The sequence below is a fragment of the Onychostruthus taczanowskii genome, unplaced genomic scaffold (genome assembly GCF_017590055.1).
Source record: "Onychostruthus taczanowskii isolate IOZ18803 unplaced genomic scaffold, ASM1759005v1 scaffold35, whole genome shotgun sequence".
NCBI lineage: Eukaryota > Metazoa > Chordata > Aves > Passeriformes > Passeridae > Onychostruthus > Onychostruthus taczanowskii.
The window spans coordinates 4,158,124-4,182,622 of NW_024500905.1; the positions used below are offsets into that span (position 1 = coordinate 4,158,124).

Below are 24,499 nucleotides of genomic sequence, written 5' to 3' on the forward strand. Positions count from 1 at the left end.
AGCATGAAGGGATGTGACATACAGATTACTTTGTAAAAAGGTTTATAACCACACTGGGGGGTATTTGGGTATGTGTTTTGCAGTTTTGTTACTTGGAACGGTCCTGTAATCTACATTGCTTATTATATTTTAAATAATGAGCACCACTGTTTGTTTGTATTTCTGCTGGGGAGGGATGTGTAGGGGAACCATGAAGGACAAATGACCGTAATTGCTCTGCACCACAGGCTGTGCTGTGTAGATTTCTCAGATTTCTTTTCTTGGCAGGAAAAGGCAGCACTTAGTGGAGCTTTGGACTTTTATGCAGTGGCACTAAAGCTGGATTTTCCTGTGCAGTCAGGTTTATAGCAACAAATTCTTTCAGAATATTTTGTTTTAGAACTCCAAAGGAGACATACAAATGCTCACTGGGAAGCTGCAATTTCCCACAGCATTTCCAGACAGATTTTTCTTTCTTGTTTTTCTTGGTACAGACCTGAGAATTATTTCTGTGTTTAAACCAAGTGTTGACTGACATAGCTGGAATAATGTAATACTTACTCAGCACCACACTTATCACAGTGCCAAGACTATGATGGAAAAGCCATATTATTTCTCAATTAGCCTAATAAAATACTTCACATAAATTTTTATGTATTAGGTAAAACCAGAGATTTGAACTGAATTGAAATTACAGATGTGTTCTACTGCATTTAAATTGACAAACACCATGAAAGACAGAAAAACTGTGTGCTGTTAAATGTCATTATTGGAGTGAGCATTGTGAAAGCTGGCAACAGCCAGCACCAGTGTAAATATCCCCACGTCTGCTACATTCTCTTTAAAAGTGAATAGAAAACTTAATTGATGTCTTCAGACCAGACATCACAGTTAAATAGTCTTATAGTGGGTGATTCTCTACTTGGAATAATTAAATCAAGCTCTATAGTCTCAAGGATAAATTAGTTTCTCTTGTGATCTCATTTTTTTTTCCTAAAATGGTAACAAGAATCAATCATCTCATCAATCAGGTAAACCACGTTCGCACCAGAGACTTTGACTGCTGTTTGGTTGTGCCCCTCATCGCAGAATCTGGCAATAAGCTGGAACTGGTCATTAGCAGAAACCCCCTGGCATCTCAGAAAGGAAGCTCAGAACACACTTCAGGGAGTGGGGAGTGGAGCGACCCGAATGCTGCCTTCCTGCAGCAGAGCGGACACACCAGTGTTAGCACGGAGACACGGGATCCTACAAATACCTTATAGCAGAAACCACTGGAGCAGGACATTCGGTAACAAAAGACAATTATGGTGCTAAATCCACTCAAGATTTCTCTGAGACTGAGGCTCAGATGCTGTACAGCACTGAAAAGCACAGGAGGTCGGTTGGTCTGTCTCAAGGCTTCTATTAATTCACTGTTACTTTAGAAATAGTTTCATTCTTCATTAAGTCAAGTCATTTTCCATTCTAAGCAATCTAGGATTAGTAACAGTGGAAAAAAAATAAACACATAAGGGCCTTTTTTTCCCCCAAATAAGAAACTGGGGAGATGTTTTAAACATGATCTAAATGTTCTTCTCCCTCCAGCAACAGCAGCTGTTTGAGGGAAAACCATGGAGTTAACCTCTGCTAACAAACAGTAGTGTCCAGGCTACCCTGTTTTCAGAAATCCTTTTCTGAGGAAGGTGCTGCTGTCTGATGGACAAGGCAGAGTGGTTTACTGCACTGGGTTTTCCTGGGAAATGGCTACATCTCTGATTTTGGAAACCTTTATTCGCTGGCGAGAAGGGTGCACTTATTAGACAAAGCAGGGTTACAACAAAATGCTTGCAGGAAGCTGCAGCTTGCATTGAACATTGCTCCCCACTTCAGCAAACTTCGTTAGAACATATGTTATTCCCTATGCAATGAAATATTTAATGGTATGTCTTGCAACCTGTGGGGATTTTTAAGCAGAGATTTTTTAGTGGGATAAAACTTCTGACGAGGGATTACGGAAAAGAATGAAACTGAAATGAGTTCAGACAAATTAGAAAGGTTTTTTTAAAAGAAAATGGCTTTTTTTAAAATTATGTCAGTGGAGATTGATACAAAAGCTCTTTAATGATCCATAAACCTGTAAACTTGTACTGTCACACATGAGCTTTTTAAGTCAATCAGTTTCTTGAAGGAAGAAAGGTCCTATTTAATATGCTTTGTTTTCAGCCTTCTTTATGATAAACATTACCCCCTGCAACACATTTTTAGAATATAAAATTGTAAATATGTTTTACAAACACATCACACAAATTGCCTCCTCTCCCCTCTTCCCCCAAGCAATAAAATACTGCCAGTTGCTTTATATGCCCACCAGCAGCTGCATTGGTTTATTCTGGTATTCAAGTTGTTATTGGTAATTATTGTTATTGGTGAATATAAAGATACTGGATTTGTATATTTGTAGAGTTTCCATATCTAAGCAATCACCTTACAGAGTTGTTTCTGGTCAATTTAAACTGTTTAATGTATCCCTGTTGCTGTTTCCAATACATAAACAAGCTCACCTGCCCTGCACACACACAAGTATTTCTGATTTCTATTTCAGCACTGCCAGAAAAGGTCAGAATGACATTATAGGCTGAATCATGTAAAAAAGAAAAAAACCAACAAAACAAAAAACTCCAAGGTTCATGAGTCACATAAATATGTATTTTTATTTGTAACAAATAAGTATTAAACTGTAAAGTATTTTTGTACAAATTTAATACTTTAATAGCATGATATTTATCGTCTATGTTATGTTTTTTGAAATTCAAACTGTTGCAAATATTTGTATGGAAAAACTGTATAAATTGAAATAAACAGTGATTTGAAGACATTAAAAATGAGGTAGAGGTTTTCTACTTCATATTTTTCCCATTTTTTTCCACAGTTTTAGAAAAAAATACCATTTTTATATTTGTTGTATACTTTTTCCTACCATATGTGAAAAGGAAAAATTGTTGAAGGTAAGCAGGTTGTACACATTTTAGTACAATGTGTCTGATGTTTGATTTAACATTCAATTTATTAATCTCAAAACTGCAACACAGCAAGTCCCAAAGTACACATGAGAAAACTGGAAGTGGAATGTTATTTGAACTCTGATTTTGAGTTTTGCTTTTCTTACCAAGATCATCATCAGCACAGAACCATTAGCTAAAGCAGCAATGGCAAGTTCTACATCATAGAAAAAGTTTTCTATGTCACTGAATGCAACTTTCTTGTTATGTCTGTAACAAGATTAAAATCCATAATCCATCAAAGTTTCATGGCCACAAATCTGCCACATCATAAAAACCTACAAAAATTGGGTTTTTTTCTCAAGGAATCTATAGTTTTGGCACATCAGTAAGTGCAACTCATCACTATTGTAACATTTGGAGATGGATAAATCTTGGTATGGACAAATAGGAACCTTTAAAACAAAATACATCCTGGTGTATTTTTTAAGAGAACATCTGGAACCTCAAAGACCTGTAAGTTCATTCTTCAGCAAAACAAAAGAATTACATGATTTTTGATGACTAGTACACCGGTGAATCTACTAAAAATGGATCACTGACAATTTAAGAGGCTCAGCATAAAACAAGCTGTTCTTCACAGAACATGCAAAACCAAGAAAGCCTTTGAAAGGCACCTGCATATTCAGTGTCTCCATCCCAAAAATCTTCAACAGGTTCAGTAAAGGTTCATACCAAGACCAATTAATAATTGTCTGTTAGCTTTTGAAAAGCTTCCTAGGAATTTGCTGTCCCAGTGTCAGATTCTTAAGTCTGGAAGATCCAAGTGGGGATTCTTCTACTGTTGTCTGTCAAAACAAAACAAAAATGTTACCCAAGTTTGAAACAGACCTAAAATATAGTAGCTTCTTCAAAACAGGTTCTTTATACATGAGCTCAGAAATTAGATGTAATAAAAAAAAAAGCATCTGTTATCAGGTTTGACTTTAAAAAAATCAATTTCAATTATTAAATTTCATATACATCTCTCACAGCATGTCACCTAAAATCTGACATTTGTGCACAAACCATAAGCTGATACAGGCTAAGCTAGCCAACAGATCACTCTGAGAGTAAAAATATGTATAAGCTTACTACTATTAACCTTTTTTTTCCTGTATTAGCCATATATTACTCTGCAAAGACATCTGCCAAATTTGACTGCTTCCCCTCTTACTGGTCAACTTGAAAATTATTAAATAAATGCTAATAAAACAATTGTAACAGTGCCCTGGTGACTAGCAGTGGTGAAAGAGAGTGCAAAAGTTTGTTTTGAACTTTCTCAGTAAGGAGATACTTACAGGGGGTATTTCTGTAGCATCCTCAGATGCAGGGATTTGTCTTTTACATGGACTTTGCTTCAAAGTGCCCATCTTCTCTCTACTGAGAACTGATGGCCCTTCCTCTGTCATAAGGTCACTCTGAAGCTCAGGTGGGTCAGGAGCGCCTTGAGTAGCAGAAACAGACTGATTCTTGAGCTCTTGACTGTTCCAGCACTTCATCAGGGGAGAGGGCATTTGTCTGGGACAGTTGTTTGTTTCTGCAATTGCCTCTCTCAAGAATCTCTGCAAACGCGTTTTCCTGGTGACCTCCTTGCTCTTTACTGCTCTCCTGAGGTGCGGCTCCTCAGCCACGACGTAGACGCGGCAGCGGCCCCTGGTCACAGCTGTGTACACGTGCTGCCAGTGCTGCCGGCCGGCACTGCCAACCACATACACCACGGTCCTCTCCTCCGAGCCCTGAAACGGGGGAGAGCTCTGGTTCAAAGGCTCCTCTCCAGGAAACAGTTAAAAAAAAGACAAGAGTGAGGAAGTTGGAGGCAACTGGGGACACTCTCGAGAATATTTTCTATCCTGCTTTCAAGAAATTCTAGTTTCAAGAAAAGTTTCCGATTCTTCCATGACAGAGTAAGAATGCAATAGCTCAGCTCACAGCTGCTGTGGTTTTACCTGGAATGTGTGAATAGTTCTGGCCCAGGCATGCTTTATGTGACACAGCTTCCTCAGTGCCGTGTAGTTCACAGTGAACGTGGAGCCGTACGTGGTGCTGATGGTCAGCAAGCGCTGCTTATCAATTTCTGCATCCTAAAGGAAAAGCAAAACACTCAGGAGTGACCCTGGATTAGCAGCAGGAGCAATGTCTGTACTTCCCTATTCTGGCTTGCCCTGAAATTACAACAGCTGCAACATCAGCCAGCTCAAAGTTTCAGAAGATGCTAAGCCCAATAAAGCGCTGTCTTTCACGGACCACCTGAAGGAAAGCAGTTCTCACTGTTCAGAGCCTACCCTAACTACTGATACTTTCACTGCTCAACTCACTCAACCCAGCAAAAAAAAAGTTTTTTGTTGCTGTTACTTTCAGGCCAGCTTGGTTTTCTGCCAGGGAAACCTTAAGCTGTAACATTACTCTTTACTTCAGACCATGTGAATTTAAACATTATCTATTTCAATTACAGTACATTTTCAATTACAATACATTTGAGTATTTACAGACTGTATTTACACCGAACACAATCAGCTGAAACACATTGTACAAAAAAGTCCAGAATTGAGGGGTTTTTAAAATTTTCTATTGTACCTTGCCTCTTCCATGCCTTTTACACAACTGTTTAGCAGAACTAAGTAAGTATTATGGGCCAAATTTAAAAGTGTGAGTTGTTTTCTTCTGGTGATTCAGCAAGCACTGAATCATTTCCCACCAGGTTTTCTTTGTACAAGTTCTTGCTGCCAGGACTTACCTTTGTTATGAAAAATATATCTCCATTGCAGAGTCGTTTGCCCTCCTCATTGGACTCTGCAGGGAGTGTGGTTTCTCCACTTCTGCATTCCTGGCCATTAGAACCCTCTCTGACATCACAGGTTGCCAAGAGATCCTTGAGATAAACATTGCGTGTGCTGGCAATCTTGTCCCCAGTTTGAAACAGAAGTCTGTTCTTATGGTCTCTAGGTGAGAGAAAGAAAAAGGGGAAAATGTATTTACGAAGTGTATATTTAACATCTCTCAGTACTTTTTCTCTTTCCATTCTCTATACTTGACCCAGATTAAAAACTTGAATAATATTCAAAATAGTCAGGATAACACATTTATGACTTGAACTTTTGTAAAACAAATTGGTAAAAAAAACAATAACATAACCCAGTAATACAGAGTAGCACAAAAATATTTCAGAATCTATTTATAAATCATATAGTAGCAAAAAAAAAAATAACCTTGAGGGTTTTTTTCATGTTGCTTTTATATGAATTTTGAATATTCAGTAGTAACTTAAAATCTCAGAATTCACATCATGAATTTAAATGAAAAGCCTTTTACCACTATTTAAAATGAGATTAAAGAACCCATCAAATAAAGTTTATTATATGAATGATTTGTAACATAATCAGATCTAGATGGAACATTGGAAGTTTTACAATCCTATTTTATGGTATTGGCCTGGCTATAACACTTTTAAAAACAAAATTAAATTGGTCACAGGAAAAATGAAAAACACTGGCTTACCTGGTTAAATGATTTGAATAGTGTTGGCAACAAAGTTCATTTATTAGATCACAATCTTGCCTAAATCATACAAAACAAGAACATGAACAAAGTCATTATATACAAAACATACAATTACAAGCAGTGTCACTGTCACATAAGCCATTAATTTATAAATAATGGAAAAAGCCCTTTGTCTCTCTGATGATCTTCCACCACCAATTAAGAACAATTACTTATTCAGAGTTTTGAAGACAGAGCATTAAAGGAACAGTTTTGTCTAAATACCACAGAAAGCTCTAGATTAGCTAGATTTGGTTTTAAGATCAAGAAGAAAACTAAAGAAAAACTAAAACCTGGACAGATTATTTTCTGTCTGTGGATATATTAAAAATAGCAAGAAGATTTATTTACTTTTTAAAGACCTGGAATTTTAACTTTTAAATGCAGCTTAAGAACCTATAAATACATTCTAGAAGAATCATACAGAAAAATCACTAATAACAGTCTTGTACCTGAATGCAGTCTGGAGTCAAAAAATTGATACCAGAGTTACTCAGCATTCACAAATCACTTATTAGCTCACTGGGACCCTGTAAATAGTGGGTGTTTTTCACTTACTGAGAAAATGTTCTTCACAATTAAAGGAGGAGGGGTTTTTTCTTAAGTACCCTTTTGTGCAGAACTCAAGGTTATGGACTAGTGGTACTAGTGCACATTATCCCTTTTATCCCTTCAGTTTTTCTGCAAAGCCATGCACACTATTCATGCTCCTGTGATTACTGACTTCCATTCTTTCTTCAAAGTGAGTTAGAGCCCTACATCCTATCCTTCTTAGGTGATAAGTATTCCAAGTATCTAGATTTAGGCTATTGCCACTAGTCTCTCCAACTCAACACACTCAGCTATTTTTAGATTGTGGCTGCTAGCAAAGATTTTTTCAATGTCTGCCTGCACACTCCATTACCTTCTGAAAGCAATGAATTGTGATTGTTTGGCATCCTCCAATCCTGGCCCTTTTTTAAGTAAAGTCTTTATTGCAGTTTGTAAATCTGTTTTAAAAGACGTAAAAGATAAGACATAAAAATATTCAGAATTTCAAAAAGAAAAATATAATTCAATATGAAATTGCATTTGCTTATTTCTTGCTTTAATGACATCGCAACTTGTTTAAAACAAAACAAAAAAGAAACAACCCCTCCCCCAAAAAAACTCTTACACAAAACAACACACTCTCAAAAGAAACAAAAATACACCATAAAACTCCCAAGAAAGCATCATGCAGTTAATCCAGTATTAAAACCTGAGAAACAAGAGTGATAGAGAAAGACACAAATTCTTATTTCTGTGTTAAACAGCTGCATGGAGCATATTCATGCAAAACAAGGTTTTGATACAGCACATTGAAGAGGGAAAGATTAAATATTTTCAAGCCACACACCTATACACTTGGATTTCACAGAAGAAATCTACTTTCAGTGTTCTGCTTGCTGAGTATTTTGCTAGAGTAAGATAAGGTGATAATGTTTGTACTGGTTTTTTTTTCCTGCATTCCCCTTGAAGTGTTTTGATGCATATAAAAGAGAGGCCACTCAATCCACTTATACCCAATAAATGTCAAAAAACCCCAATAAACAACGGCTCTAGCCCTGACCCCAAAACAATTTAAAAAAAATACTGGGATCCCTTCTTAGAATTTTCCTAACTCAGTTCTACAGCTCGGAGCACATTCCTGTCCAGCACACCATACTGTTACAGTCACTTTTTACTCAAATGATTCACCTCTGAATCAATTCTGAAAATCTCTTAAGGTTTGACAGCTCCAGCTACAATATAAAAAGACAACCACACTTGATTATAGTGGTGGAAGTTGTCCCCTATTTCAAAGTCTAACTGGTGAGCTGGAGCTCTACAGCCCATTCTTTGCACTTACTTAGAAGTAACTTACTTAGAAGGCAAAAGACAAAGCATTTAAATTTATACCACAAAGCCAGACTAAAATTTTCCCAAGATTTTTGTTCCAGACAATAGTCTATGATTTACCAAAGGGAAAATCAAGATAAGAAACTGACATACTCTCACAATTCCCGCCAGCAGGCAAAGCAATAAAAATAAATTTCTTCTCTGGGATTGGCATTGTCATTTCCTCATTCCAAGCAGAAACTTTCAGCACCTCATCAAATTCAGGAAGCTGCCGGTGAGAGATTCTGGACCAGAGCATTGGAGGGAAACCAAAAAGTTATTTTCAGTTAAAGAATTCCAGCATATCATCATCTGCATCAGCTTGAAGTTCACCACTTAGAAGTCTTTTGTCTAGATCTACACTACACACCCTGAAAACTCTTTCCTCAGAGTATAACTTGATTTCACATTGAAAAAATTGGTACTTTATTCTCTAAACCCTCCATCACTGCAGCAGATACTTAGTATTACTCATACAGTTCTTCCCATGGGAGCAAAACGGACTGAAACAGAAGTGTTAACAAAAAATAAGTAAGAATGTTTGTAAAACACTTAGTAGCTCTGGACATCTTGCAAATGTTCAGAATATTCTCAAATTAACATCAAAACCTAGATTTTTTTCTTAGAGGTTTAAAAAAGAAATCAAGCACTGACAGGAAACAGGATAATTTCCAAAACGAAAGTAATGCAAATGCTGGAAACATTTTGACTCTAAGTATTGACAGAGAAAAAAATACGAAGAACCTGTGATGTAATGGCCCTTGACATGTAAACTCTCCAAGCAATTCAGTCTGTTTCAGTTGTTGTCACACTTATCAGCACTGTCTTTAAAACTTCCTTTTTAGAGGAGCAATTGTAAGCTGTTTTGGAAGGCAAAAAGTCATTTGTGCATTTACAATTCATTTGAAAAGAACAGAGAGTATCTGACAACATACTAGTGAAATACATCCCATAAAATTCAAGAGCATTCCAGCACACACTTTTTTTGTCCAATATATACGTCTGAAAAATCTGTAGGGTTTTGTTGCTGTTGTTTTGGGGGAGGGTTGCTTGTTTTTAAAACCAATGCTATGGATTTGGATTAAAAATGCAAGCAAAAGAAAGAAAAGAAGCAATACTACAGAGTCAAATCTGGATGGACTGCTATTTGCAGGTAAAAGGCTGGGCAAGAATTACAAGAATTCTTCACACACACATCAGGATATCCTACCTTGATGCATTGTCTACAATTAGTTGTGATTCAGCTCTGTGGTTAGTTCGCAGTTCCACAGAAAAGCCTCTTGATTTTAGACCCTCAAAGATATCAGCTAACATGTTTCCTGGGTCTATGCTTGGTAGCTGTCTAGTGTCACCTAAACAGAATGCACGTTAGTTTTTGTGAGAAGGAATAACATATCATCTGCTGAAAATTGTCTTTAAAAAAATGAGTACTTGTATGAACAAATCCTCAACCCTCTACATAGTAACATCCATGCTTAATGCAATTCACATGAAATCAAACATTCAAGGATCTAAGAAACTTTGGGAATAAGGTTGTAGTATAGTTTTTTTATACTCCTCAACCAGTCATACTTTACTAGCAAGTGCAAATTCTTCTGCCTGATGAGTACTGACAGTGATCACATCTTACTCAAACACACTTTGAAAGCTACATATTTAAAAACAAATGCCATAAATGGCATGTCAAAAAGGAAACCTCTAAAAAAGCATCAAAAATTGATTTTACATTTCTTTGCTTTCCTTTCTAAATTAAAACAAGATGATCCTAGCATTAAGAATGGCATGAAAACTCCCTTCTAGCATACAATTCGTATGCTAAGAACAGCTCCTTCACATCTAAGGAAATCAGAAAAGTTTACCATTTGCAAGATGTAATAACCTACCACATGGAAGTCAGAATAAGACAAAACACTGCTAAACAGATAATGGAGATACTGATACTTTCATACTGACATTTGGAAAATTGTCTGACCTTAAGAAAATAGCAAAAGTATCCAAGTACAGAACAATGTAACATTTTAAGACTCGGGAGCTCTGATACTTATGCTGTATACTGGGCATTATTAAACATTGTACAATGCTAAATTTGCTGTTTGACTTACCTAGAATAATAAGTTTAGCAAGCTGAGCATGCTCACACAAGAGTTTCAAAACTAAACTAAGAATTTGTACAGACACCAAACTTCCTTCATCCACAATGAGAACTGTAACTGCAGAAAACTTCCACAGCTGTTCTTGGTCAGTCCGCCTCCACGATTTAAAACTATAGATAATCTAGAAACAAATAAAGCAAGCTCTGACACTAATCAACTCTAAGTGATGTCATAAAAGTAGACAGCGTGGTATCATCTGACGTATGTAGAGCTATTATCCAAAATTCTGAACTTACACCTGTGAAGACCCAGAAGACTCAACCATTCTGTCTTATTTTCTTCCTCAGTGAATGTATTTCTAGCTGAGATTAGCAACACTGACATACATAAAAGCACAGTCTTTTTTTTCCTGCAGGAACTGTTAAAGACACTAGGTCAGCCATTAGGTTGCTCAGTCACAGGACACCTCCTACTACAACTTGATGTCATTAATAATACCCAAAATTGCATGGGGAAGGGGAACAGGCAAGTAACTATCCAGTCCCCAAAGATAAAATAAACCAACAGTACTTTTTAAGTTATTATAATTTCTATTTATATGGGTTATTCCGTAATTCCAATGTCTTCTTGGCACCTTTGCTACCTAGAACAAGACAGACTTGGCCTAAGTTTATTAACAAAGTTTGCTTTCTACTTTTTTCTAAAAGAATTCCAAAATTTTCAAAAAAATTCCACAAAACCTAACACTAATTAAGGAAACACTGTGCAAATGAAATTTCTCTCATTCAACTCCAGGCTACTGATCTTTTCATGTATGTGCTGCTATGATTGCTAGGCAACAGGATCCTAGAAAACAGCTCTACCACCTAGAAATCATTTTTGTCTTGATTAAACTAAAATGCAGAACTGAGAAGCTGAAAAAACCAGATGCCCTAGAGAAGCACAAGTTTCAGATGTATATAAATAGTAAAGAAACAAAAGTTGGCAAATAATGTATTTCAAAGGACTGATTTATGATTCCCCCAAAACATAATGCTGATTTTCAGATACTGATTAGCTGTACCCAAGCATTAACATTAATACCAATAATAGGCTACACATTTCTTAAGGGAAGTCCAATAACAAGCTGCCTTTTTGGTTTTTTTTCCAAGACAAGAATGGACAGTGCCAAAAGATGTTTCAGAACCTAATTAAAAAAAAAAAAAAAGACAAAACAAGAAACAAAACCCAAAACAAACCTTACCTGATGCAGTGTATATGCAGGAAGCTGCGTTTTTTCTCTTAAAAGACTTGTCGCCCTCCCTGTAGGTGCAGTGAATAGTACATTCAAATATTTTTTTGCATACATATTCTCTGATTCCCAGTGGTGATCAAATGTATTCCATTCCTCAGATGCATCCAAGTCTCCTTCAAAGTCCTTTGAAGCAGCTTCTACTTCTTTTTCCATTTGGTTTAAATGACGAAAAAGGCAGCTAACTATTGTACTCTTCCCACAGCCTCCTTTTCCACTTATGATTGTGACAGGATTAGAACAAATTTTTTTTACAGCAATCACCTGATCATTGTCTACCTCTGCTCTACTTTGGATAGCAGACATAGAGCCCACCTCCTTTTCAGGAAAGTGATCTTCACCATTATGACTGTCTGGATTATTTTCCTCTACTTCATGTGCCTGAGTAATATTCATTTTGTTATTTGCAGTTTCTCCTGGTGTCTCAGAAATGTTAAGTATCTTTTTCACATCCACATCCAGTTTCCATGTATGGTTTGACAGAAGGTCACCTACATACCTTGCAATGTCTTTTTCAGATTTGTAAAGATGAGGCAGAAACACCAGCTTTTTCTCCCTAATCACTACATTCTCATCTTTCAAAAATTCCAGAGATTGCCAAACATGCTCAATGGACATGTGTTTGGATACCAAACGAGCTAATTCATCTTGATCTTCGTATGTGTGTCCCATTTGTCTACAGCGTGTCTTGAGCTGATCATACAGAATTAACGCGTTCTTCTGCAAGCCAGGAATCTTCCAGAGGAGATGTTCACACTGACAGAAGGCAGCCCACGTTGCCTCACAGTAAGCAATGTTCAAATCCTTATACATAATCTTCTCCCCAAAAAGAAAAAAAGAAAGCATAGATTTATTTCAGAAGATTTTAGCTTCTTGCTGAACATTCCTCCTAGTAAATACAAATTGCAATTCAGAAGGTGGAAGTTTGCAAAAATTTACTTAGTTTTCATAAAGCAAAATACTTAAAAGTAAGCTGGAAGGATAATTCCTCTTACTTACCCTTCTGTATGAAACAGAAACTTTAAAAATAAAAAACCTGGCAAAGAAATTGAGTACTAGGGAGAACTCGTGCACACCAAATAACACATTTTCACATAAAGGTACACAAACTGTAGAAACAGAGCACAGGAAAGGCATTAGCCAGAATTCTCTACCAAATTCTGAACATGTTCAAGAAATATGCCACCTCTACAGACACTAGCACTTTCACAAAAAATAGCAAAAGATTGAGATGTGCAAAAGAGATGAACTCTTGAGAGCAAGAAAAATTAATTGCACTTGCTCAGTCATACGAGAAAAAGCTTAGAGAGTCTTCAAGCAATAAAAAACTGCAGTGAGAATGCAGGTCCTTGAAGCAAGAGAGCAGCAAGTCCATATTGCAAAAGGAACAGTCAAACCGGACATCGGGAAAATCTTTTCAAAGGAAATTACAAGAAACATTGAAATATATTAGCTACCCTGCTGAATCTCTGAAATTAGATTAAGGCAAATCAGAACCTCCATCAGTAAAGCACTGGAGGCCTAAAGAAGAGGAAAAACCACCGATATTTGTGAATATCTAATGCTCTCAGGTGAGGTCCAGGACTGCTAAGGTGAGGTGCGGCAGCACAGCTCACGGCAAGCACAGCAAAGGAAAACAGGAAGGTAAGCAACCACTGCAAATCCCACTGCAAAAAAATGAACTGCTGAACCAGATGATCTCTTACAGAGAAACTTATCAACCCTACTAAGAAAGCATAGATATTGTTCTATATATTAGGAACAAAAGTCTCACTTACCAGTATAAAATCTAAGAGAACAGTTGAGGATTTTAAATTAGCTGCCTAACTTTTGGCCCAATTACCTCAAGCATTTTATTATCTGTCTCTTGTAGAAAATACTAAACAAATGGTTGTAACAAAACCACTTTCAAAAATCTTCTGAGATTAATTAATTCTAGACCAATTGGAAAAACAAAACCCTTTGCTAAAACTGAGTCCCATATATCATCTATTTCCAAATGAGCTATGCTTAGCCCCTACAAATGCCCATTTAATCAAGTGAACCCAACCAAAACAGTACTGTAGTCTAATGCACCTCAAATGCAGCAAACACCATATTTTTACCATTCATAACATTACCTACCCTGCTGAATCCAAGTTTCCATGGCTCATCCTTTAGTATCTCATCCAGTTTTGTTCCCAACTCATCAGCTACCTCCTCACCATCCTCATCAGCCTTTCTTTCCCAACACATCTTCTCTAACAGACAGCAAAAGTGGCGTGGCAGAAGAACTGGCAAGAACTCCAGTATCCTCGGAAAAGCCAGAGCTCCCAATACCGCCTTTCCTGCAACTGCACGCACCATAAACACAGGAATTTTTATGTGATATGCAGATTGTTGCAAAGCAATTTACAGGGACTCTGGCTTCGTCCTTCTGCTTCCATTATATCCAAGACATCACAAATTTCTCTCATTTTCTTACTTTCCGTAACCCTTTTCAAAATTTTTTTAAGTCTGTTTTCCCTGACATGCCTTAAGAAAAAAACAATGTAAACAGATGACATAAAAACAGCAACTAAATGTATTCACTTGGAAAAATATGTACCATTCACATGGTTCAAACTGCATACTCAACAGCATTTTGTACAAAGTCAGTTCAGACCTCACCATGCCCGCCTCTTACCTAGAAGTGATTTTCATACAGATGTACAGAAGAACATTTCAAATGCAAAATAAGGAAAGATGCTTCTAAATTTGTAGTATCAGATCAGAAGAGGAACTTACCAAAAAATAGTGCTCTCCACTGGCTTTCTCAATGACTCCAAAATTAAGCTTTCCCTGACATCAGTCACAGGCTGAGAGTGAGGAATAATGAAACTGATTTGCTCTACATTTTGCTTTAAAAGGTAATTTCAGAAGAAAGAACAACAAATTTAATAAGAAAGTGAGACTTTCAAAATCTTTGGCCCTTGGAAAAAAAATAGGCTATTTTTAATTTTGTGTTAAGGAAAATTTACACCACTGATTTTTCTCACTTAAGTACTTTTTCTGATCACTGTCTTACCCTCATAAAGACAAAGAGAAAACCTTTTCCCTTTTAAGTAATTACTTAATTTACATGTATATCATCAATACACACTATTTCCACACAAAAAAGTACCATGAAGGCTTGAAGAACAAACTACTCAAGCCCATAACAATTAATAACAACCAAAACAATTTACAATACTAACAGTAGCAACTGGGGTAGGGGAACGGTCTATATTGCTCAATGATAAAGATTAAAGCTTAAAACTTAGCAAATTAATTTAAGCTAGATACTAGGAAAAAAACACCAACTGCAAGAAATGTGAAGAGAGTAGGGACTGTGCAATCTTTTCTATCATTACAAAATGAGAACAAAAAGCCTGAAAGCCTACAGAGCACTTTCCTCCCCTTACAAATGGGATGTGAAGTACAGTCAGCTCAAGTCTAGCAGAGGCTCAGAACTCTGCTGTTACACACAATTTGACATCCAAAAGTGATGTCACCTCCATCACCTGACCTGACACTGCCCAGTGAGCCAAGTACTGGAAAACTCTGCTTGCTTACACCTAACAGCAGATAGACCCAACCTGTCTGTACAGGTTATGGAAACAGATCATGAGAGCAAACAAGAGCTCTAACGCCGAGGCCACATCTCAGACACCCTGATTTTCTCTGTATTGCAGTGTTTTGCTTCAGACCAGCTAAGTCTGGTGCCACAGACTTAGCCCCTACAAATGCCTTTATGGACTGGAGTACCTCAGGAATGCAAGTGAACACACTGTTTGGGTTTCACCCAGCAGGGACACTCAGTCAGTACTCTCAGAGACTGCATCACAGCAGGAACAAGGGGGATGTCTGCTTCAAAAGCACACTCCCGATCCAATCTCTAACACTCAGGTAGTCACACTCATGTAACCACACCAACATTGCCCACAACAGTATCCTCAGAAGTCTGAAGTGGAGACACTCCAGTGACCACAGTCTGCTTCCAGCCACACCAATCTGCTGGCAGGTGGGATCCAAACACACCTAGACAGTCTACTTAGTGCAGCTGATCAGGACTACACTGAACTCCTTCACTGATCCCTGTACTACAGAGAGGCACCTGTACTACTTTTGAACAGGTGCCAGCCCTAAAAGCCATCACCACCCTGCTTAAGTAGTGATGAACCCATTTTTCATTAAGACTTGTTACAGCTGAATAAACTATAGGGAGCACCAGTGTCTTTGCATGGTAGAATCACAGAAGCATAAAATGGTTTGGGTTGGACCTTAAAGATCAACTGGTTCCAAATCCCTGCCACTGGCAGGGACACCTTCCACTAGACCAGGCTGCTTAGAGCCCCATCCATCCTGGTCTTAAACACTTCCAGGGATGGAGTATCCCTAGCACAGACAATTCTACTTAGCCTACAGAATTCAGCAAAGTCCTTCTGTATGCCTATCTTTAACTGATCAACTGTCCTACTGTCCTGACATATTTTAAAATAAAAGAATCATTTGAATATACATTTCAGATGAATATATGTTAGCTTGAATGCTGTATATGAGGCAGAACTCCTTAGCTTACAAAACAATTGGAACAGCACAGGATATACCTACATGATTTCGAAACATAATGGAATATGTCGTAATCCTTGGTATCTCTTTCGATTGCTCTTGGCTGTAGCTGTGAAACTTGGAACTGTTTTAGCTTTTCTTCAAGGTTGCTAAAACTCAGCACAGACTCCATAGGGAGCCAAGCAAAAAATTTTTCCTTCCAATCTTCAGGAACACGACACTCCTTAAGAAAGAGTGAAAATACTTGTCGGTTGTTTTCTTCTACATCAGTCTGCAGAAAATACGAAGGATATCCTTGCACAAAGTATTTCGACCCCATTTTTTTAGCTTTAACATTAACTTTCCACCAAGGGTCAGCTAATGGAAAACGTCCAACCACTTCATACTCCTTTTTGGTGCCACATTCCTGTATAATAACTGAATAATTAAAAAGAAAAACAAATTCAGTGTTGACAGTCATAAAAATTAAAAGTTTGTGCTGATTAAGAGTATTGTTGGTTCAATGCTTTTTCTTTTCTGTAAGTTGCAGTAGTAATAGTAAAGCAGAAGTTTCCCTAAACTCCTGATGCCTGTGTCTCCACTAGTATTTAAAAAAAAAGTGAAACCAAACTCAGAAACAAGCACTAAAACTTCTTCTCTAAGCATGAGGAATAAATCTTGCCTATGAATTTATTAAGCTAATGAAATACATATGGTTTAATATTATGGTTTACTATTTATTCCACCTCAAGTTTACAACTGAATTTGTAACAGTTTTATCGCAAAATATTCTATCACAATGCCTGCAGAGTCTTCAGATATGTTTGTATGCCAAATATTTCCCGTGACTGGAACCATCAAAATTGTAAGGAATTAACATAATAAATTCTTAACATTTTGTATGATCTGGTTTGCCTTAAAAAAAAAAAAAATTACACCATTCCCTGATGGACAGCGGGGGACCAATTGCTATGACCAGAGCAAAGTGGGCACCTGTGTTCAGCAGGGCCTCTTCCTCACCAGGACAGCTCCCAGGTCTGTAATAACACATTCATTTCCCCCTGCTTATTTAGCTCAGCTTAGCCATTTTATAAACAACTTGCAGATAAAATACTTTTTAGGCAGAGGTTGTTCCAATTTCACCTACTTTTCCAAGCTCTAAGTAGCAAGTTGGAAATTATTAACATTAAGTATCAACACTCTCATTTGTCACGAAAGAAAAAAATGCGTTCTGTATAAAGTTAACCTGAATGGGAAAACCTTATGTTTTCCTTCTGCTGCAAGCCTGTGCCCGTAGAAAAGCAGAGATCACGCTTCCCTTCCACTCCCTATTCACCCAGTACTTCGGTTCCCGGTTCGGCTCGTGATCAGTTCCGGCAGGGGGAAGGGCCGAGCCGGGAGCTTTCCCTTCCCCGGGCCCTTTCCCTCACGCACAGCGCCGCTCCCGGGCGGGCGGGCCGTGGCCAGCGCCGCCTCTCCGCCGCCATTCCCGCAGCGCCGGCCCCGCTCGCCTCCCCGCGCCCTGCGCGGAGCCCCCCCTCACCGGCGCGGCGCGGGGGCAGCGCGGCCGACAGCTCCCGCCCGGCGGTCTCCAGGAGCGCATCCTCCCCCAACAGCTCCTCGAAGTCCTCGTCGCTCTCCTCGTCGTCGTCCGCCGCCTCGCAGCGCGGCGACCGCAGGTGCCCCCAGAGCTCCAGGGTCGCGCCCCGCTGCCCGCGGGCCTCCGCCATGCCGCCCCCGCCGCAGATCTGCCCGCCCCCGCGGAAGGGCGGGACGGCGCGGCGGGAGCGGGCTCGGGATAGTCCGGAGCGACGAGTCAATTATTTATTTATTTATTTATTTAACACTTCGGGACATAATTGTCCGTCTTTACATGACCCCTATCACAAAACCATCAGATCATAACATCGCACTTCCAGTACATCCGATTGCGTTTCACCCAGCTGCCCCCGGAGTAGTTTAATGTTATGTATGACTGGCAAACTCTTCTCCGGAAGGCCCTCGTGGAAAACCACCTTTCCTTCCCTACACTGTAACCCTGGCCGTTGCTGCTTAGTCTTGACTTCTTTGCCTTTTCTGTTCATTGTGAAATATACCAAGCCTTCTCACGTTCAGTATTGATCTCTCACTGAAGGCCCCCAGAAATGCTGCTCTTCAGTCATGAAAGCCAGTCTTTCTACAACCTGTTTTAAACTGATTTTCACTGGTTAGTAGATAGCAGGTTAATATTTGCCATGCTGTTACATAGCTCTGTTTTTTCAGCAAAATTTTGCAGTTGTATTTTTGCATGTTCACACCACTAGCAAGCATGTGTTTTCATCAATGAATTAAGTTTTGTAAGATTTATTTTTCTAAAAAAAATCATTTTGCTGATTCCTATATTTGGATTCGCCCTCTCTTTATTTTTTTAACTACTTTTCTTCCAACTTCTTCTGTGTTTTGCTCTATACTGTCACACAGTACACTGCAGGTCACTGTGGATGTCTCACTGCTACATCAGAGTGCTGGCAAGCAAATTAAAGGACACACAGAAGCAGCAGGTGCTGGTGGATTCTTCTGACTGAGATTAAATAACTGGGTGGTTTCATACCCCAAAAGACCAACGTGCAACACAGAAATGCCCCCAATACTACACTAAATAGAATGCAGCAAATAATTTGCCCAGTTTGCAAGAAGCTGTCAGCAGCAGACGTACCCTTCAGAAAGTAGCACAGGTTGTTTGTATGTGTGTTTAGAAGAAGTGATGTATAATAAAATAAATCAACACACAACAGTTACTTTCAGTCTAACCTAAAAGAGACACAATTCTTTTCCACATTGTTTCATGACTCCTTCCCATGGATGATCCAGGAGGCCTTCCACCCGCAGGACTACCCTACAAAGAATGTCCCCCTCTTTGCCACCTTCCTCCTAACAAAACTGACGGGCCATCAGCTCTCTCACACAGAAGCATGGGACTCTCCCTGTGCCCTGGCATGATTCTCTGCCACTTCTCCATCTCTGGGCACACCTACATCACTGTGTCAAAGTAATACCTATAACATGACAGAGACGTGTAAATACTTCTGTTACTGTATTAAAACCCAACTGCAAGTCTCAAGCACACATAAGAATATTGAAATAGTTGTTTTCAGTTCTTATGTGATAAATATTTGGGTTATTTCTCCAGCTTAATTCACAGACAATGAAGTAACTGCTTTACATGGCAGGCTGAAAACACATGAAAAAGGGAGACATGAGAGGGGATGGAAACATTGATGTTAATTTTAAAAATTTAAAGCATTAGCTTATTGAAGTGTTTAATGGTGTTAGGCAGTCATACATTTGACTCAGTGCTTTAAGATACTTTCTTCTTATGAAACATCATTTCACATTTAACTATGTATTTGTCTAAGTGAAACTGGATATCTGATTGCCCCAGTCTATTCTGAAAATACAAATTTAATACTATATTCAGCAAGGTTGACGGGAATTTCCTGGTCTTTCTACAATCCATACTATATATGCTGAATTTCTGTATGTCTTAATCTTTTTCCCTTTGTCCTTATCATCCAGTCGGATGCATCCTGATTATGAATGGCTTTATGTGTGCCCAGCATTATTAGGTAAGGCTTGATTTTCAAAAACATTACTATTTGCCACTTATGTGAAGTCAGATTGTATTTTTAGAGATAGGCGAGTATTAGATGGGGGTTTTTTTAATATTTGAGACTAAATGTCTTGCTCCTTTCAGGAAAGGAAATGAAATCTTGTGATTTCAGTGAGGATCAACTGGTCAAGCTTTAGTCCTCTCCCTGCACTTTTTGTCATCCCATTTGCTTTTATTGTTTTCGCTTCATTTCAGAATTTTCTTAATTTCTTTTAGCATTTAATTTTTTTCAGTTTCTTCACCTGTCTCTTTGTTTACCTTTCTTCCTTGGTTTTGGGATTTCAGTGTGAAGAATTTTGGCAACTTTTGGTCCTTTACACTGCACCTCATTTCATCTCAGTACATTTTGTTGTAGTCACTCCATTTCCAAATTTTCTTTTTTTTTTTTTAATTGCATTTAATGTTATCTCCTTTCCAGAGTATTTGTTACACTTTGTTCTCTGATTTCAAGATCTCATTTCCTTTTCTGTCACAAAGATTTCAAATCATACTTTGAAAAACACTTGGAAATCTTAGATAGCCTTTGGGGACTAGCTTATTCTCCATCATGTCTGACTTCAAATATCACCCTAAAATCCAAAAGTGTACAGTAAACAGCAACATGCTTTGATAGCCCTTTGATTTTACTTTCCAGTGCACCATGATATCACCGTCATGATAATTAATGACTCTTAAAGTATAATCTGTCATGACACTAAAGAAGTTAGTGTTACTCTTCTGTCTGTGGAGAAAAAAATCTTTTATAAAATTGAATAAAATATTGATGCATTCAGTGAAAAAAAAAAAGCAAATCCCTGAAAAGCAGACTCAGGATGAACAAGGAGAGATAATTTACTGTCTCTTACTGCTTTGTGTCTTGTCCCACAGTAGCAAGTTTTCATTTCATAAGAAGTATGCCCATATAAATCTCCCATTTTTAAATAGGTGTGTAAAATCCTGAAAACAATTTTCAGAACATTCTGACAGGTACCATTTATACACTGAATGGTTATATTTATGCCAGCCTCCAGATCTGAAGAAGACTTGCTACAATTTTTTGTGTTTCCCCACACCAGACACCCTCTTTTACAGGATGTCTAGCAGCTCATCTTCAAATCTGACTAGGGCTGGGAGCAGGGGGGCATTCCCTAGTCTCAAATTTGCCTTCATATTCACTGCTTCCTGATCTGTGCTGGGATTCAAGACATTCCTGTCTGCTGAAACCAACAGTAAGTCTGAGTTTGCCATCTCTGAGCAGCAGCTGGAAGTCCTCAGAGGATGAAATCAGGTGATGTGTCTAGCACAGCAGGAGGCAGGAGTGGCAGAGGAAGGGTTAAACTCTCATTCCTCTTGAGATGGAAAGGTTTTGGTTTTACCCTGTGGTCTTTCAGGGTGTCATGGAGCAATCATGTCTGCAGAAATACTTTTCAGGAAGTGAAATTCTGGGCAGCAGCAATGCAGTCTAACTGCCTTTTGAGATGTCACACTGAAGTGCTGGACCCAGAGAGCAGTGAGTTGTCCTTACTGCTAGCCACGAGCCTCCTGGAGCACAAGGTCCACAAGTGGTCACCTACCCCCAGCCTGACTTAACAGTGGGACATGGGATTTTTGTGATCTAGGGATCCCATAAACAGGTGTCAACATATGGAAGCTTTCAGAGGGTGGTGGCTAGTGAAAAGGGGCTGTAAAGTGACTGCAGATTAATTAGCACTTTTACTTACCAGAGTTTCTCATGTGAAATCTCTTCACAGCTGGGTGACATTTTTACAGATGGGGCAAAAAGTGCTAATTCCACTGACATTGCTTTTTCCCTAGACAGTAAATTTCAGAAAATGTCAAACATGCCATTAATGAGATGTATATGTCTCACAGTCCTCATTATGAATGAAACTGGTAGAACTTGAGACATATAAACATTCAGAATCTTTAAAAAGTGAGAGTTGTTATAAGAGCATCATATTGCAGCCTGCTTAATCATAGTCTAGAAGAGGGGCTTTCTGAAAACTTGATAGGTCTAAGATAGAGCCCCCTGGTTAGGACAGATGTAGTGATTTAACTTGGAACTCTGCCAATATAAATCAGCACATTAGCAATAATGTTGAATTCTGCTTAGAAAACATGCTTGGCATTGTCAGGGCTTAAGGAGTCAAGGCAGATTCTTTGCATTTAATTCAAAGTTCTGACACAGGACTGCTTCTTATTAAAAGCTTCAGAAGAAAACCAAGACAACCTTTTCATTCTCTTTTCTTCCCAAGGCCACAGAATGTTTGCAGCATCTGGCATGTATTTCCTCTTACAGAATGGTGACCTCATCAAGATGTGGGATCAGGGTCACTTTAACTTAACCATACTGTTGCAGAACATTTTAAAAAAAGTTATTATTTTCTGTATCTGAGGGAGGAAAAAGCAAATCCCAGGGAAAAAAAAATCTGGATAAAATGGCTGCTGTTACAGCCAAAAACAAGAACCCACCCAAATTACTATTTTTATAATTAGATGTATGTGTACAAAGATTTCTGCTTGAATATATTACATTCATGCACCAGGCTTCATGTCATACTTGTGGGTTTGTATATCTCAGGAGAGAAATCCAGTACTGTTATCTGATTTGCCAGGAACACATAAAACTTCCCTTAACAGTGTTTCATAGTGGGTAATACTTGAAAGTACTTTTTCTAAAACAGTCTGTATCTTGGTGGCTTATAGAAAAAAATTTCCTATGTTTATCCCAATGTGTTCCATTAATGAAAAAGCTACAGAAAACAGAAACAACAACAAAAGCAAAACCAAACAAAAAAAAAAACAAAAAAAAAAAAAAACCCAAAAAAAACCCCCAAAACCCTCAAACCCCCAGAAAATGAAAGACAGCCTTCTTAAGAAATGCCTGAAATTCTCCAGTTCTACTTGTAAATGAAAGTATGGGTAACTTTAATGACCATGTGATAATATTTTGGTTCACTTGTCCCTGGCTGCCCTCCCTCTGCCCCTTCCTCAGCATCCTTTCGTAATTAATGGTTTGGTGGAGAAATGAACTGCATAAGTCTGCATTTTTGCAAGAGAATTCAAGATTTATTCTTTATAATTTATAGAGCTATGTTGTTCTGTAATGGTGTCATCTCTACATTCCTGGTGAACCACACAGCAAAGATCTGGTTAACAAACTCAAAGTTAAATAGAAAGAAGTCTCAGGAAAATTCTTTGTATTTTGAGACTGTCAAACAAAAGGATATTAGTAAATATGTTTTAAGTATTGTTGTGTAGTTGTTCATCTTTGCTTTTTGAGAATATTTTTCTGATAACAGGGAGGTGGGCAGAGGAGAGGGGTAAGAGGGTGGGATGTACGTTTCTCTCAGGATTTGACTGAAGACTGAAGACTAATATTTTCTGGGGTTAATGGAATGGGTTTTTTAATTTTCCTAAGCCAAAGGTCACCCTGCTGCCAACAGTATCATACTGTGTCACTGTCAGGGTGTGATTCTGGGCCCAATTTTCATGTATGTTTGCAAACTATCTGGGCCAGAACAGGGCCTGAAGTGGAGGTGTGCCGCCATCCACACTGTCTGCTGCTGAGGCACTGTGGCACATTTTTGCCCTGTGTCAACAAACACCATCTCAGATGACGCCCAGGCCCTGAGAGTTTTTCTTCCCCTTCTCACAGTTGAGAATCAGGACCAAAGAACAGATCCTGTTTTCTTTTCTGGTTCAGAGGTAGACAAAAGCTACCCAAGAGAAGTAATTTACCTGCGTACAGTTCTACTTTGCAGCTGTTTGCCACCAAAGGCCACGACTCCCATTAGCTCTATAAAGCTTTTTGTGATACTCAGATCTGGAAAACATTGGTAGCAACTTTCCCTCTCTTTAATTTTTATCTGGAGCTTTCCTTGAAAAACAAATAAATAAAAATGAGTAAGCACTTTCACTTAAGTCTAAGGTCTGAGCCTGTTTCCAGAAGGTCCTTTGAGAGCCCTTCCAGATACTTGCCTTCAGCTGGGCTCCTGAGTTTAGCTATTAATTTTTCGTTGTAAATAAATCACATCTGTGCACTAACCCCTCTTTGTTACTGTTCCCCAAATCTTCTATACTTTTTAATGCAATTTTCTTCATGTGGTCTTATAAGCATAATGAGCAGATGGAAGTTCTCAGATTACAGCTAAAACCAGCTTAACTTTTCATCTTCTTTTGTAATAAAATCAATGGGTACGAAGATTAATTTCTGACTAAGTTTGATTTGCCTCTTTTTCCTCAAACAGCCACTCCCAATAGGTGTTCTGCTGGAAAAAGTAAGGTTCCAAGAAGGATTTACTAAGGAGAAGGGATGGAGAAGGAGCAGATACTAGCAGATACAGAGATACTAGTAGAGTTGAGTGTTACAGGAAAGAACTTCACAATCCTCCCATTCATCCCAGCTACTTCCAGGTCTGGATAGAGAGTATCAGACTGTAAACCCTGCCTTTTGTTTTTATGTAAGGCACTCTGATACAAAGGACTTGTGGTTAATAGA

The 24,499-nt window shown here is 38.4% G+C and overlaps 2 protein-coding genes across 5 annotated transcripts in view; one reads left to right on the plus strand and one right to left on the minus strand.

Annotated features, from left to right (window-relative positions):
* GRIP1 (glutamate receptor interacting protein 1) overlaps positions 1 to 2,843 on the plus strand; it is a 209,007-nt gene extending 206,164 nt beyond the window's left edge. Inside the window, exon 24 of the mRNA XM_041411206.1 lies at positions 1,011 to 2,843. Coding sequence (XP_041267140.1) covers positions 1,011 to 1,244 — 234 coding nt within the window. The 3' untranslated portion in view covers positions 1,245 to 2,843. The remainder of the gene's footprint in view (positions 1 to 1,010) is intronic.
* HELB (DNA helicase B) lies at positions 2,729 to 18,117 on the minus strand. 4 transcript variants are annotated; one of them, XM_041411207.1, is made up of 13 exons: positions 17,914 to 18,117; positions 16,434 to 16,808; positions 13,947 to 14,155; positions 11,775 to 12,638; positions 10,541 to 10,712; positions 9,649 to 9,790; positions 8,553 to 8,683; positions 7,444 to 7,528; positions 6,498 to 6,557; positions 5,737 to 5,941; positions 4,949 to 5,083; positions 4,301 to 4,738; positions 2,729 to 3,808 (listed from the first exon to the last, which is right to left on the minus strand). In XM_041411207.1, exons 1-13 carry the CDS (start codon positions 18,098 to 18,100, stop codon positions 3,719 to 3,721), a joined length of 3,093 nt encoding a protein of 1,030 aa, XP_041267141.1. In that variant the 5' UTR covers positions 18,101 to 18,117; the 3' UTR covers positions 2,729 to 3,718. The 4 variants fall into 4 exon arrangements, with proteins under 4 accessions (XP_041267141.1, XP_041267142.1, XP_041267144.1 ...); XM_041411208.1 differs by having other exon boundaries at positions 16,434 to 16,614; positions 17,914 to 18,110; XM_041411210.1 differs by lacking the exon at positions 16,434 to 16,808 and having other exon boundaries at positions 2,730 to 3,808.
* Positions 18,118 to 24,499: the final 6,382 nt, after the last annotated feature.

Excerpts from the sequence above, each read along its gene's own strand:
- HELB (XM_041411207.1), bottom strand. The coding sequence starts at position 18,100 with ATGGCGGAGGCCCGCGGGCAGCGGGGCGCGACCCTGGAGCTCTGGGGG. Across the intron at positions 14,156-16,433 it reads CCATTATGTTTCGAAATCAT|TTGCAGGAAAGGCGGTATTG; the intron begins GTAGGTATATCC and ends TGGTGCGTGCAG. Across the intron at positions 12,639-13,946 it reads GGAAACTTGGATTCAGCAGG|ATTATGTATAAGGATTTGAA; the intron begins GTAGGTAATGTT and ends TTTGGGGAGAAG.